At 40.3% G+C, this 16,770-nt stretch overlaps 1 protein-coding gene across 4 annotated transcripts in view; it reads right to left on the reverse strand.

Annotated features, from left to right (window-relative positions):
* The window catches only part of TRIM55 (tripartite motif containing 55), a 40,464-nt gene that overhangs the window by 7,989 nt on the left and 15,705 nt on the right, over positions 1-16,770 (reverse strand). The window contains exons 5-11 of one of the 4 annotated variants that reach the window (XM_083517920.1): positions 15,319-15,552; positions 13,926-13,948; positions 13,685-13,809; positions 11,744-11,964; positions 9,765-10,052; positions 5,732-5,822; positions 3,869-3,949 (exon numbers count right to left, since the gene is read on the reverse strand). In XM_083517920.1, the coding sequence (XP_083374046.1) occupies positions 3,909-3,949; positions 5,732-5,822; positions 9,765-10,052; positions 11,744-11,964; positions 13,685-13,809; positions 13,926-13,948; positions 15,319-15,552 (1,023 nt within the window). In that variant the 3' untranslated portion in view covers positions 3,869-3,908. The remainder of the gene's footprint in view (positions 1-3,868; positions 3,950-5,731; positions 5,823-9,764; positions 10,053-11,743; positions 11,965-13,684; positions 13,810-13,925; positions 13,949-15,318; positions 15,553-16,770) is intronic. The other 3 variants (XM_083517922.1, XM_083517921.1, XM_083517923.1) reach the window with 3 other exon arrangements.

Consider the following 16,770-nt stretch of genomic DNA (forward strand, 5'->3'; position numbering starts at 1 on the left):
TCAGTAACAATGGGTATAATAAATTTAACCTTTCCATATAATAGATATAATAATAGTTTTGCCACGAAGGAGAATAGTTGTTAAGCCTCTTTTAAAAACAAATGAGTCTAACTAGATGCATGCTTCCATACAAGAATTGTAAAGAATTGATAAAATAGCAAAACTAACCAGAAGTAATATTCATGAAAAGAGGCAACTGAAGAAAGAGAGAGGTATTTCTTTCGCTTGCCACTAGTGATGCAATATCCAATAGGTGCTCTTGAATCATGATATGTGCAAAGGCACATTTCACAGGGCAAATGTGCTAACACTGCATTTCCCAGGTTTAAAACCCTGTGCTGTGAGCATCTGAATACAATGGCTCCACGATATCAGCATTGGCTCGAAGTACAGCATAAAAACTGTATATACCAAATGGGAAAACAGGCATTTCCTGTACAAGAATGTTGATCGTGGAGGGTTTGGAAGCCACTCTTATTTTGAAAAATCCCTTTTATTTCCCCCTGGTCATAGGGCAGTGCTAAAGAGAACACTCTGTCAACACAAGGATTTCTCTTTGCATGACAGAATGTTTTCCCCTATGCCCACTCCTAAATTTGTTTTGGGGTTCTCCTGTTCTCCAGAGCAGATTCAGGGGCTCACAAGGTACAGATGGGGGAAAGACAAAATTACATTGCACCAGCACTCCTCCTTGCACTTGTGTAACTATTTTGTTGAACCCCACCTCTAATGTCACAGAACAGTGACCAGTGTAACCCTTCATCAGACTGAAGGTGAACCAAAGGAGGCAGGGGAGGGTTAAGAATAAAGCTGCCTTGGTGCTGAAGCCACACTTCATTTTTGCTGGATCTATTAGTTCAGAGGGGATGTGGCTGTGGGAGATTGCCATGAATTAACCACTGCACCACCAAGGGGCCAGGACAGCTCACAAAGCTGACTTTGGGTCCTGCAATCCCTCCCTTCCTCCCACCTACCCATAGCTAGAAGATGGGATCCTGTGCTAAAGGCACGGCTAGAATATTTTAGCTACAATTCCAGCATTGTGGGGGGTTGGACTAGATGACCCTTGGGGCCTTTCCAACTCTACAGTTCTATGATTCTGTGTGGCAGGACCTAGAAGATAAAATTTCCATGATATTTTGAAAGAAACAAGAGTTGTTTCCTTACATTAAAAACAACAACAACAATGCCTTTAAATTAACGTAGAGATGACAAGACAAGTATTTTTCAGTTTTCAGTGAAGCAAAGTGCATAGGCCAGGTCAGCCTGGTTGCACTGTTGTCTAAATAGAGAAAATATCTGTACCAGCCATCATTCTGAGGCAAGATTGTTGGGAAAGGTCTAAATTCAGAAACCAGAAGGTATCCCATGACTCACAATGTAGTTTGTAGATGTGACTATTAAATGCTAGGGGAAGGCATCACTGGCAAAACTAATTATAGCAAAAGCATTGCCTGGGAACCTTACAAAAACGTTTTGTCATTACAACAGCTCCACACTGGTGTGATTGAATCACAAGAGCAATTTCCAGAAACTACAAAAGAAAGGAAGATTAAAAAGAAAAAATCAAGGGTGAGCTACTTGATTTTAAATATACAATTAATTATGTTTGTTAGGGCCAAACACATGTAATTGTAGCCCACTGGCTATTTTATTATAGGAAAAGCCATGTTTGGAGGGGCAAACAGAATTGAAGAAGAAGGAAGGATGTGTTGGTGAATCCTTTTTCTATTATCCTTTCCCTCTTCCCTACCCAGTATGTAATTGGTGATGTTCTTTCCCCCAATTTGCATTGTGTTTCCTTTGCATTGAAATGAATGTCTTGGAATAACATAATGTTGATGTAAAGTAATTAATTGCATAACTTTTCGCCATAGTGGGCAGCAAGACAAATGGCATAGCTTTTGCTGGAAGTTGAACTGCAGCAGAATGGAAACAGCACTACATCTGACAAATATGGGGTGGAATGGAAATGGAGGCCTTCTTACTAAGGCTGTGTAAGAGGGCTCCATAGATCCAATTCAGGGCACTACCTGGTGATTCATAATGACCCCAATCTGACCAGGATCCAGACCCCAAACCAAATCAGGGTCGTTGCATAGTGTTTAATTAAGGATTTAAAGCTTGCTTAAACATATGGTCATTGGAGGAGGGGAGATCCCCAACTCCTCAATTCTCCTCACTGCCTGACCACACCCCTTTGGACAGCCCTAGATTGCTCTGGGTGGACCTGATCTACCCAGGGCTGCCTCAACCTACTCCAGCCAAATCCTGAGTAGACCCAAATTGGCCCAATTTGGTTTGGGATCTGGGTAGAGCAGTTGCACAGCCCTATTTCTTACATCCCTAGTCTTCTCAGGCTTATGTGCTGGACTGGGGAATCTCCAGGGAAGTTTAGGTGTGTTGGCCATTTGAGACCTGGAGCCATGATGGTCCTGAAAGAGAGAATATTTAATGTGGGATTATCCCCCCCCCCCCGAATCTGGCAATAGAACAGGACACTCAGAGTTGTTATGCTCAAGATTCTATAAAACCTATAGCTTAGTCTGAAAACGATGCAACATGGAATCATTGCTACTGTTTCTTTTGAAAGACTTCCCTATATGATTTATTAGCTAGTAGCCCCCATTTATCCAACTCTTAAAAGGAGTAAGGCTTGAAAAGCAAGGGTTCTAGGTTGAACAGACAAAAATGTTTTATTTTTCTCCCTGACCAAGGTAAAACACCTTGGAAATTGTTGAATAAGCAAGCATTCAAAGCATATCATAAAACTAGAAACTCTTATCATAATACTGAAGATCAGTGTACCTGGCAATCAGCAGGTTAGAATAGTAGTAGTATCCTATTGGCCAAGCCAGCATCAACTGCAGAATTTTGCTTGTGATGCAGAAGATTTCAAGAGCAGTACTGGCTCGGGGAAACAAGAATATATGTCTATGTGTGAATGCTGGTAAAGGACAAGCCATAATCTACTGATCAGGAACATATTCATCCCTGGGATATGATTCAATATTAAGGCCTCTATGATATTAAAATCTAGCCTTGACTTCAGTAAATTTCTGATGCTAAGTATATGAGTAATCCCATCTGACTCACTGATATTCATGCGTTAAAAAAAAATTAAGCACAGCACATGATTAACATTCTTGTTTTTTTGGTGGACTGAGTTTGGAAAGGTTAACATCTTAAAAGCTATTTTCCAAAAATTGAATCCTGAAATTTTCCTTAAAGTGCTGAAATTACTCTAGATCGTTCCAAAAGTGAAATACTGCACTTTAGACAGCAACTTAAATATAATCACAGTTTATCACTTGAGACTCAAATGAGGCATGACATTAATTCACAGTCTGATCTTTCAGTCCCATCTCTTTAATGATCTTATTAGCTACTGTGTGCTTTAAGTACATTTGCATAACTAGCAATTGTCTGAGATTTAGCAAAATACAGACTTCCTTGAAGTCTGCATGCCATCTCTTAGACACGTATTTTTAAATGTTAATTCCAAATACTTTGGGCATTGTGGCAGATACATTCTATTATGGTATGTGACTGACTCCAGAAATTCCATGAATAAAGTTACAGCCAGATACTGGGGGTGGCAGCTGCAATAACATTACTTTTTCCATGACTATCATTTCATTCACCAGTAGTTTAGGCAAATTCATCTACCTTCCAGTTTCAAATGATGGATTAGAAATCAGCTGTAGAGATCTCGACAGTGAGTGTCTCCAAAATATCTTACACACTAATTTGATCTGTGCCAACATCTGACAAGGCAGGAGCCTCACAAACATCCTTTGGGATGAAGGATGGGATAAAAATTTAATAAATACACAAGCATCTCAGTGATTGCACATGGTAATGTTACCTTCTGGACAGCTGCACCAAATGTCTATCAGTTATGCACCTTATATTTCTTGTACATGGGACCTCCGGGTATAGGACGGTACTGTATATAAATTCAATAAATAATTTAAAATAAAAATAATTCCTCACATTAATTGTTCAGTCAGAGGCCACATGCTGGTCACTTTATACAGCTAAACAAGACACAGCATGGTTAGTATTTAAATGGGAGGATGTTTGGAAACCCTATGTAAGCTGCTCTGAGATTTTTAACGAAGGACCAAGAAATATAACGAATGTAATATTTGTTTCATGCTTACCATAGCATAAACTGATGGAAAAAGCTGATGGTAAACATATGGAATTGCAGAATGTAGGCAGGGGATTACAAGTCTGAATATTCCACATTTAATATAAAACATCCTGCACAGAGTAAATTAATAGCCAAGGAAAGGGTAGGCTAAAACTCGTAAGTAAATAATTTTTGACATGGCAGAGATTCAATCATGCAATCCCTGATTTGTATTCTGAAATGGCACTATTCCATGGGAGTTGTCCCGCATGCTTTATGCTGTGCCAAAATCTGTTCTCTAATTTCTCAAAAGACTTCCTTCTCTGGAAAAGGGACTTTGCTTTTTCAGGCTTCAGAAAGGTGGTGTGTGTTTGGTTGAACTTACCGTGTGTGTGTGTGTGTGTGTGTGTGTGTGTCCCATTAAATATCTGTGTAGCACTCTAGAGTTTCTCCACTTGTCTGCACTTCTTGATCTGAAAAGCCCACATAGGAGGTTACTTCCTAACATCTTCCCTGAGCTTTAATTGAAGCATGAGAAGTTGAGATAGCTGGATACCAAGTGCTTGAGGCAGTATAATCATTGAGTTTAAGGGAACTGCTTCCTTTTACCTTTTACTGCTTCCTTTTACCTTTTAAAAAAAGAAACCGATCTGTAATTTCGTTGTCCCCGAGAGGGGGCAATGACAATAAAGATATTATTATTATTATTATTATTATTATTATTATTATTATTACTACTACTACTACTACTACTACTACTACTGATTTCTTTAAATGCAAAAGGCCACAACCTTCAGGTTAAAAAAAGGGAACAACTATTTTTTGTACACACAGCTGCCAGGTGCCCAGTAGGTAATCTCCATTTTTTTTGTACTTACGGCCAAGGATGTAATGGGGTTTTCAGGAAGCATGGGCTCTTGGGAAGGTTGCAGAGTGCAGACTACTAGAGAATAGACTTGCAGAATGATAGGAAGGACATTCACAAAACCTTTCAGCTACTTTGAAAGTAAGCAGATCAAAAGCCCTGCAGCCCATCCCTGACAATTTCCCTGAAATTTTCTCTCCCTTTGGATTATTTTTAATGTAATTTCTTTTCTATTTACTTGACAATGTTTTTTTAACCCCCCCCCCAGAAGAATCTTTTAGCACAGCACTATACAAAAGCACAAACAGCATCCCTCCCTCACAGCCTTTCCCTCAGACTCAAAGTGATACACATACACATCTTTGGGGTGAACCCTCAAGGCTACTTATGTGTACAGCAAAAGAAACCACGGGTTGTTACATCTACAGTTTTCAATGATGTCAGGACTGCCTAATATCTGATATACACCATCCAGGGGATTAATTGGGGATTTCCTATCTATCTCTTCTTCTAAAAAGGTCTCATATTTCACCATGCAGGATGACACTCCAGGGTAACATTTCAGAGGGAGGGGAGATCAAGGGGAAAAGCTTTAGGCAGCATGTATGGCATGACAGCATGGTCCTTTTAGGATGAAAAGAATGGGACGGTTGGTTCTAACCACCTGCAGGCATGACTACAGAAATGACTTGTGCTGTTAGTTAAGGATAAAACAAAACAGTTCCTACCCCTCAAAGTAAAAAGCATGTATTGAATCTGACTCCAGAGATGGTGCAGTAAGATAAGAAAAGCCAAAACTGAGAGGCAGAATGCTAATCCCTGTGAGGAAATAAGAAGAATACTTCACTAACGTCATCAGAGAAAATTGCTCATTTGGTGAAGTTTGGTGAAGAAGAAGACATTCCATTTTCTGTCCCCCGCCCCCAGTTGTCTGTGTGTTTCTTTTTTTTTCTTTTTAAAAAAGGGTGGTTATGATGAGAACACCCAGGGTAGGTTCAAAATTCGCATAAACTCAACTTTGTGCTAGATTGGTCCTCATAAGAAGCACATGCACCAGTAAAATATCAGGCAGGCATAATTCACAACTAATGCACTTGCTAGAAACTTTCTTCCTATGGTGCCTGAACTACCCCTTTGAGAGGAAAGCTGGGAGAGTTTATTTAATTAACAATTAAACAAAATAATACAGGGCACCATAAACATGTATTATTCTATACCAGCTTAATCATCATGGCTTCCCCCAAAGCATCCTGGGAATTACAGTCTGGTGAAGGTTGGGAGAATTCCCTGCTCCTTTGAACTACAGATCTCAAGGCAGGTCCAGCAGCAGCTTTGGACAGCTGCTGCTGGGGCCCCCGGTGCCCTGGCAGACCCACTACTGCACTGAGGCTAATATTGGGCTCCATATGCTATGTGGTTACACAACTGAACTGCCATTACTGACACTGTATCTAGGCATTTTGAGAAATTAAAATGGTAGCTCAGACACAGCTGCCTGGCCGTGGCTGCATCCACAGGAGTGAGCCCAGCAAAGGACTCACTGAACCTTGGAACCAAGCCTGTCTCATGATTGCCTGAAGAGAAGGAATAGCAATCAAATCAGTTTATACCTGTGGCGTAAATATGTCTTCTGTTACTGCTGTGACACTTCCCTGATATCATTTCCTGGCCCCACCTTGTATCCTTTCTCCCAACCAGCCCTATGGTCATGCCAGGTCTTCTCCCATATTCTCTTTGGGTATGTTTTTCTTTTGTTTAGCGTTAAAGCTGAGCAGTGCTGTTGCTCCTGACTGTCTGTTCTTATTCCTTCCCCTATTCCTTTACACATTCCTATTGTTATTGCTCTTTAAAAAACAGTTGTTTAAAGGCATCCATCTGTCAGGAGCTGCCATGGCTAGAACCAGGAGCCTTAAGTTCTGGAATGTCCATCCCATATGATGTTCTATCAGAGCTGCAGCTTGGAGCATCATTCTGGCAGTGCCTCAAAGTGGGGACAATTTAGCAGCACCCAATCATTGCTGCTCTGCTTTAAGTGGGAAGTGAAATAGCAATCCGGCTTCTAACACCCTGTAGCTAAGTGGGTTAAATACTCTCTCCCGCTTTACTTCATGAATCCCTTGCCTGCTGCAGTTTGGAGGGGCAGGGGAAGAAGATAAAAGGTTATAAAGGCAAAACTATCTGGAAAGGAAAGGGTTGAAACGTTATCAATTCCTAGATAAGTCTAACCATAGAGAATGCAATGAGTAGAGGAGTCTAGAAAATATGTATACAGCCCATGACCAGCCAGAATAGCAGAGGAATAGGGGAGTTTGTGCAAGTATGACATTGAATTAAAAACAGCAGAATTTTCTGAGAAAAGGGGGTGGGGGTGGAATTGTTTATTTCATGACCACAGGAAGATGTCCTGCAAAAGATGAGTTAAAGTGTGACTATTCCCCAGAATATACCCAGTGCATAAATAGGCACATTCTTAGGCTCTGCGCTGAACCCACCCACTCAAGTTGGTCATTGGTCATATTGGACAGGAAGGAGAATAAAAATCTTCCTGTTTGGGCTGGCACTGCCATGTTTTTGGGTGGTCCTCAGCTCTAAACACCTGACTCAACTCCTGGTTCTCAGCTCCTGGCTCACCTCTGACAGCTGCTTACACAGCTCAGTCGTAACACAATCCACAACACACAAATGCATGGGATTCAGAGAAAGGTATATTATGTACTTTTCTGTAATGTGCCTATAAGGGATAAAATGACAAAAGGTATTCTGAAATGCTTATGTTAAAAGTTAGTGGATATTTTAAAACTGTAGGTTTCAAGACATTCAGACATGCAAGGTTGAGTTCATATACATTAGGCATACTGTTTGTGTGTGTGGCATTCATACCATTTTCTTGAGCCTTTCATTGAAGAACATGATAGATTTTCACAAGCAAATTTGAGGGGGTGGGGGAGATCTTAACACAACAATGGAATCTTGGTTTTGTAGCATAGTTTCCAATTATTTTAATAAACAAGGATTTCAGTACATCATAAGTGTAAAAGTTATCAGACATCAACCCTGCAATTTTACTGAAATTGCAACAGTGGTGATTTACAGGGCAATCCTATTAAAGTCTATCAGGTGCAAGCCATGCTGAGTTCAATGTGACTTACTCCCAGGTAGGCATGTATATAGGATTGCAGCTTCTATGGAAGTAACTTTATTGTATTGCACTGTGTTCTGACCATAGCACAGACACAATAGGAAAAATACATGGGAGAAGTTATTGACGATGCAAAATTAATTTTAAACACACCATGCTTTTCATGACAGTGATAAAAAAGATACCTGATGTGGTTGCAGATCAAACAGTGTACATACAGAAGAGGTTAAGCTATGACAATATATTCCAGATGTGTGATTGATGTGGTTGTAATTAGAAGCAAATGCTGTATATTCAGCAGCTGCAAAATTACATTATCAGCCTGATGTGTACACAGAGGGACAAAGACCAACAGAGTTGTCTGTTGCTATTTTGGAATTTGCATGCATGAAATTCTGGTCAATTAAATGCTTTCAGCTCTTAATTGACCTTGTACATGACCAACTAAGAACTGTTTCCAAAACTAGTTTTTGTTGACATGAGGCAGGATCCAAAGCATTACTTTCTTCGAGAGCTTGTGTGCAGTGCACCCCAGGTCTTATCCCAAATTGCTTTTGAAACTCTTCTGCATTTTCAAACTTAATTTCTGTGAAGCATTCCCCCCTCCCTTTTACAGGGAGAGGGCTGGCTGAGACTCTGATGCTAAAGAAATCCAAGTCCAGAGCCCTGTTGAGCACATAGAACTACTTGCACATTCTTTGGATTGCAGTCATGTATCTTAATATCCACGTGCTAACATCTCTTCCAAGGTCACTTTCGAGTAATTATATGCACACCTGTTTCAAGTTGGCTGCAACTAGCAAGGCCAGTTTCAGGGTGCAGCACCATCGGGCATCTGCCAAGGCCAACAACCCAGCGGGAGGCCCATTGCTGAGCCAAAGGCCTTTGGCCTTGCCCCTTCTTCTTGCTGCTGCTTGCTCACATGTCCTCTACAAGTATGCAAGCAGTGACAAGAACCGAGAGTAGCAGCCTCTGTTGGGTTTGCTCTTAACCTCTGGGCAGCTTAGGCCCATAGGGACGGCACACACATGGGCAGTCATGATAGCAGCAAGAAGGCAAACACAGGATAGATACTGCTAAGAGCCTCCCAAAATCTGGAGCAGATTGTTAGACAGGTGTTTGGTGGGTGTTTATATTTATGTTTCTGTGATGTGAATCACCTTGTGAGAGCAAAATTCAGAAGAAAATTACAACTTGTCTGCTGAAGGTGTATCTTGGGGGAGAAAACTAGCATGCATCAAACCATTCCATAGTGACTGATTAGGTCAGGGGCAGGCAACCAGGTGTCTTCCAGACATCATTGGACTCCAACTCTCATCAGCTCCATCCAGCATTGGGAGTTGTCCAACAATATCGGAAGGACACTGTGTTGGCTACCACTAAACCAGGTCTCAAAGCCAGTACACAGCGCACAAAATAAACATTGTATTCTGTGTCATTTCCACTCTCCCCCCACCAAATATAGGATGCACTAATTTACAATACTACTTGTGCCTAACTGTGGGTTTCATTTAGCAAAGTGATTTATTGAGAAATCTACTTTCCTACGAATTCCCCCATCTCCTGCGTATTATGTTGCATGTAAAATCCTAACGCAACATTTTCTGAGACTATATACTAACCTGTGAAGTATCAGTGGGTGTGTTAGCTTCCTTACTACTTGCAGCAGAACTTCCATTTGCCATAGCTAGTTCTGGAGCTTCTGCCTTCTTCACATTCACCTCTGCGGGCACTGAAGGCCCTACCTGCCTAATTTCAGTCACTGGGACTGCATTTGAATTGGTTGTTTGCCGTGGCTGAGTTTTATACCAGCTAGGATAAAACAAGGGATCAGTTGGCTCTCCACTTGATTGTGGTTCAGCTTCTATTAGTCCTCCGGACTGTTGGGTAGTTGTCAGCACAACGCCACCCTTAGCAAGGCAGATTTAAAGAAAATAAAGTTAAAATAAAGAACGGAACTTTACATAATCTCTCTTTCACTCACTCACTCACTCACTCACTCACTCACTCAGAAATAGGTGCTGCTTGCCGCATCAAGCTTTCTTCGGAATAGCATTAAAATAAGTCTTTCGATTTGTTGCATTTGTGATTAAGTTTTAGGCTTGCCAGTTGCAGTCAAACAACCCTTTCTAATTTCATCCCCATAAAAAGTGGTAACGTGAGCAACAAGTGATGCCATTCCTTTCCATATGTAACTATATTTGAACGTACTTCTGATGACCTGATTAAGTGGTTGCATTCATCCAATACTTGGAGTTGTGGAGGGAAAGCTTGGGGTAGGACTCTTAATGAAACCCACAACCCCTCTCTCCCTGACTTCTCCCAACTATAGTGAAATCATGCCCCCATAGTCTTCTAAGTACAGGAGCTGTCAGCAAACGTAATGGGGCCTGACTCTTTCAGCCCTCTGTAATTTGAGCACTTAGCTAATTGCACCCACATCACACTGTCAGTAGTATGCCAACAATCGTCTTGATTTGTACTGATAGCTTTATAAAACTGAAAACCACAGAACCATTTCCGTGCAGAAATAACTATGTGGAATGCCCAGAAGAAGGAGATTGTATAGATATGTACGTGGGATATCTGGGGATGTCTTTCTATGACTTGCAATCTTAAGGTTCCATGGCTATACATTAGATTTGTGTTAGGATTGCTATATTCTCATAAGAAGACATTAATGCGTATTGCAAAACATATTTAGATATTCAAATAGGTGCAATTTTCATTCATTTAAATTGCATATTCGCTGCCAATACTAGTTTCAAGAGTTTGTTCTGCTGCACCAGCCTTCTCCAACCTGGTGCCCTTTAAATATTTTGGACTTCAATTCCCAGCATCCTTGACCATTGGCCATGCAGGCTGGAGCTGATGGAAATTGTAACCCAGAACATCTGGATGAACATCTGGAGGGGAAGGAAGTGCTACACATATAGTTTAAAGAGCACTAATCTCCATCGCTTCTAAATCTGACTAAATTGCATTTGCTTATTTGTAGGGGCACATGGGGAGGGGGTCCGAACCCTTTTCCACCTGCCACATCCCTGCTCCCAACAGTTCCTCCTTCTAGCTATGCTTGCTTTCAGTATCAGAACTGGCAGGGGGAAAGTGGGCATTATTATTATTATTATTATTATTATTATTATTATTATTATTATTGGCTTTACTATTGCTTTTCATTTATTTATGACAATTGACATTCAGTCTGCAACTAAGAAACTACAGGTTGCACTCAATGGCAGCTCTGTGCTAGGAGAAAGCATTTCCACTTACACAAGGTGAAGCATCCATTCTTTGCTGATTCCCTCCCCACAACCTACTGCACACCTCTGTGCCATATCACATTCTGTTCCTGGGGTCCCTCGGGACTCAGGAACAGATTTTCATGGGGCACGGGAGGCTGCAATGAATGGGGCAGATTGGCAAAAATTGAGTGCTAGAAGAAGCACTAGTTTGCTTTCTACTAGTGAAAACCACAAAGCCACCATTGGAAACATCCCGACGACTTCTTCACACTTTGATCAGTAGCAGGCTGGGACTAGAATAGGAAGAAAGCATCTAACACACAGTAGATAGGACAAGAACTCCTCCAAATAGTTACCTGATTAACAGGAGAGGCAGCAGTAACTGATGGCGGAGGTGGTAATGATGGTGCTGCATTAGTCTGAGAGACAGCGAGTGTATCCTTTGGCATCTCAGTGGCCTGCTGAGGTTGCTGAGATACCTGCTCAGACGCTTCTTCCTCACCAGAGGATTCTGTCTGGACTTCATCCAATTCTTCCGCTTCAGCCACATCCTCCTCCTCATTGTCCTCCTCCTCCTCTAATGTAACACAAAGAGGATGTAACAATGGGTGGTAGTCTGGACTTGTTACATGATTTATTTTCTGTATCATGGCATCAGTGCAAATGGCATGAGGTCTGATATAAAAGATACCCTTCATGAACTATCTGTGACGCTGGTACAACTCCTGTTTGATACGGGACCTGGGAAGAACAGCTAACATCCTAACAGCAGCAGATCTTGAAAGAAATATTCAGCACCTTTTGTGCTTTTACTGGGATGATTACCAGAAATATGAAATTGAATGCTATGTCTGTGTTTGGATGACGAGTTAAGCCAGAAAATATGCAATGAATGAGCAATGTGATAGTGCAACACTGCTCTGACTGCACTCCTCCCCTACTGCAACCAACAGACTGGGAACCTTGGTTTACTGTGGTGCCCCGCAAGACGAATGCCTCACAAGACGAAAACTCGCTAGACGAAAGGGTTTTGCGGTTTTTGAGCTGCTTCGCAAGACGAATTTCCCTATGGGCTTGCTTCGCAAGACGAAAACGTCTTGCAAGTTTGTTTCCTTTTTCTTAACACTGTTAATACAGTTGCGACTTGACTTCGAGGAGCAACTCATAGAACGTGGTGTGGTAGCCTTTTTTGAGCTTTTTGGTGATTTTTGAAGCTTTTCCAAAACTTTTCCGACACGGTGCTTCGCAAGACGAAAAATTCGCTAGACGGAAAAACTCGCGGAATGAATTAATTTCGTCTTGCGAGGCACCACTGTACCTAAGGAAATGTATGACGCTAGAAATATTTCAAGATGGCAACAAAGAAGCTATGAATTCTAGGGATGTAAGAAGGCAGTGTTATCCATCTTGGCCTGTGTTCATCACATGCAAGGCTGCTTCCATTCTGCGGCACCAAAAACTACATTATTCTTCTCAATGTCCACCTTGGCAAAGTTACATAACATACACAATATATGTAATTAATTGCATAAATTGCTTTAACATTCTATTATTCCACCCCATTCATTTTGATGCAAAGGAAACACAATACAAATGGGGAGGGGGACAGGACATAATCAGTTATGTATCATTGGCAGACTGAAAGCAACAACAGCAGCAAATATTGATTGAAGTGACAAGAGGTGTATAATAGGGTCTTCCAGCTTTCGGTATACAAACACATACCATAAGTACTGGTATATTTCCTTGGCAACAGTCATGGAAACACACATTAATTTTTCTTGCATTTACACAATTACCCTGGTGAGTTAATATTACTGGCAGAATAACACTGTGGACAATTAAGTCCTTCTGGCATGTGCACGTACATACCAGTAAGCCACCATTCTCTTGTCATGTTATATGAGCACCGTTATTCAAGGAAATGTTCTCCCGTGCATCACTATTTGGTAAGCTGTGGTTCTGCCTAGTCATATAAACAGGCCAGACAGAGGTTAATAACATTAGTGGCAGAGAGGATGTTTGACTCTCAAAAAAAATAAAAATGGTTATGTACATCACGAAGGACTAAAGCCCCAGATTCTATTAAAGAAAAATTATATTTTCAGTGTGCTGTGTTAGTCTCCATGAGAGTTTACTTTTGATTATGAGGCATGGAAAACGGCCTTGTTACATTTGTGAAATGTCAAACAGGCCTCACTGCCATATTCCTGACAGGATGTCTTCACAAAAATTGTGCACCTTCATGGTTAAAAACAAAGCAAATGGTTTCAAAGAAAAGAAAAGAAAGCACATACCTCTGTAAAAGTCAATTTCTCTTATTATCTTTTCTTCTCTGTTGAGATTGACAGTGAATTGGCTCATAATTTCATAGCCATTCTCTATTTTTTCCATCTGAAATGCTCTAGAAGCTTCAGTAATTCTAAAACAGAAATATTGTGTCATTTGCATTAGAGATTGCAAAGGAACATTTTTAAAATTGGTGTCTTGTGATATTTGTGAAAAATACACAGGTTGGTTCAAAAGGGAAGAACTTACTTTTGTAGCAACGCTTTGGCATTCTGTGAAAAACAAGATAAAACCAATGGAATGAGTTACTTCTTAAATTCTTTTTACTTTAAGGTACATTTATTATTATATCTTTATTTATCAACTGCCTTAGGCCAAAACGGCCTCAAGGCGAATATAACAAGGAAAAAGAAAGCAATTTGAAATGCAATCTGGATTTCATAGGAAACAAACAGTGAGGATCAATAGCTCACAACAATTTTTAAAAGCTGCCACTAAACCACCCTCTCCCATCTTCAACATGACCACCAAACAGCAACAGAGCTGTACCATACACATTGCAAGTTAATTTTTATAGGGAGTTCTAGAATGTATGCTTAACAAATGCAGGAGTTGGACTTTTCACCATGCTCAGGAATTTCACATGGGCTTTGACAAGAGGAGCTTCCCACCCCCTATGTTTTGACCCATAAGGTACATCTTTACAACTACCTTTGCACAGGAAGATATCTATGCATGCACTTACACAGGCAGACACATGGAGGCAATGGGCTGCTGTATCTGTCTGCTACATGCCATACTGAACATTTTCCTCAATACAGAAAGCATCGTCATTCTGTTCCTCAGGCTAAGCAGCAGCAGACTACTAATGTTCTCAATTTCCCTGCAGCTGTGAATATTGCCACTGCTTCACTGTCAAGTAATGAGTGAGATAATCATCAGTTATAAGCTGATAAGGGGGATATTATAAAGGAACAGGACAGGTACACTTTTCACACTGGGGAACTCCAAGATAATTATACCACATAAACTGACTCAATTTACCCGGGGCTCTGAGCTTAAGCGGAACTTAATATAACGGTTAACCCAGCCCTGACTTCATCTATGAGATCTATGAATAGAATAGTGTAGGTGGAAGTTCCCAGCTCAAAACCGCAAACATATGAAACAGTGTACTTGCATCTCTTTGCAGAGCTGTCATCTTCTGAAATAAGGCAGTCATTATTATCTTCTGATGTAGGAGCTGTGATTTTTCTCTTTTTAAAAAAAGGGAGGGGAGTGTCCATTGGACCTCACCCTGTGCTTTAGGCCAGAACTTCCATTAATAATATGTGGGGCTATCAAAATATTTTTAAAGGTGCAAATTACATAGACTCATTGTGATGTCACAGTGCCCAAAACATGTTGCTGCTTTCTGGAGACTTTATCAAGATTATTCCCTATACCCTGCCTTACATTACATTTCACAATAGCTTCTGTTTTCCTGCATGCATCGTGTGCCAGAGATACTAAAACAACTGTTTCTTGTCAATGGTAAGATGAGGGCCATACGTGTATGAACAGTCGCTAGAATTGCACAAATAACAACATAGGAAAGGTTAGCAAGACCATATGTCCTCCTGGTTTTTTCGAAGCTCCATACCTGTAAGAAAACGGCCATTTCTGGCTCTTCCATAAACTGGATGCCTGATTCCACTAGTTTTGACACTGTCTCCAAATGGTCGGCATACTTTTTTATCAGAGACCGGACATGTTCCAGTTTCTCTTCTTGGCTCCTTGTGATTATTTGTGTCATCTCACTTTTTCTTTCTTCCAGTATTGAGTACAAATAATCAAATTTTTCACATAGTTGCTCCTTCTGCCTTTTGCAGCAATCCTGTGAATAATTGGGTTCACGTTAAAAAGTGTTATGTCACCTGCATTTTATTGCATTACTATTCTGGAAATCGCTTTTATCAAATAAATATTTCTGAACAAAGTATTTTTGTCAAAATAAATAATCCTGAACAATGGCTATTAAGGGCCAAGGGGCTTCTCTGAATGAAATCTGTTTGAACAAAAATGTACCACATTAGACAACTGAAGAGAGAACCTCTAGTTTTTAGTATTCCAAAATAATGAGGGAGGCGTGGAATTTCTTCATAATGTGCACTAATCCTAAACGTATTGAAAAATACATCAAAACTATGAATGTTGCAGATTATGTTGAATATGGCAAATATTTTTAAAAGACAAGACTAGGAAATAAAAATATTCTACATAATTATGTAGCACATTCTAAAAATATGAAACTTATCAGCTTCTAAAGTATTTTCTTCCAGTAGGTAGACTTTTATACACATTATTACTCTCAAACACATCAAAATTATTTAAAATAGTCTGAAACATATTTTTCCTTAACATAACTTGAATACTCAAAAACTTTGGGCCGATTACAAAAGCTAAATATAGCTCAGCAGGATCTGCCTTTGCATTTGAAACAAAAAGTAAATAATCAGATATTCTATTTTAGAAGCCTAGCCTTATTCAAAGCTTTCAGTGAACTACTTTAAGCAGAGGTCAGAAAAGAGTTTATCATAATAAAGAATCAGGAACTCCATTTCCAGGTTGCTTAAATCATTTTGATTCCAGCTGTGCAATGTATTGGAATCCACATTTTAAACCAGAACAGGAAGGTGAATGTTTGTGTCTCTTAGCTCTAGGCGATTTTCTTAGCTTGACAAATTTCAAGGTCAAACTGATGCCCATCAGAGAGGGAGATGATGTGAAATGAGGGAGAATCATTGGGTTATGGAATCACTCCTCACAGAAAACATCTTAACAGCTTATTTTATTATTATTTATGGATGCAAAGCCTTCATAAACATTATGAAGGTGAAAGGCTGTACGAGCCTCTCCAGTTTGCAATCTCTCCAGTTTGGAAAATAGTTGAAAAAAGAGAGCATTGCATGTGAGTGAGTCATTGCTGGAAAGATACAGCATTGGTCTTGGAGATTGCTTCTGTTTCTTAAATATATCGTTCTCTACAAACCTTTGAGGTCTTGGTTTTTGTTTAAGTTTGCTAAAACTTCAGTGTTAAGGAGCCTCTGCTTTG

This window comes from Podarcis liolepis (assembly GCF_965112155.1).
Source record: "Podarcis liolepis genome assembly, chromosome: 8".
NCBI classification, from domain to species: domain Eukaryota; kingdom Metazoa; phylum Chordata; class Lepidosauria; order Squamata; family Lacertidae; genus Podarcis; species Podarcis liolepis.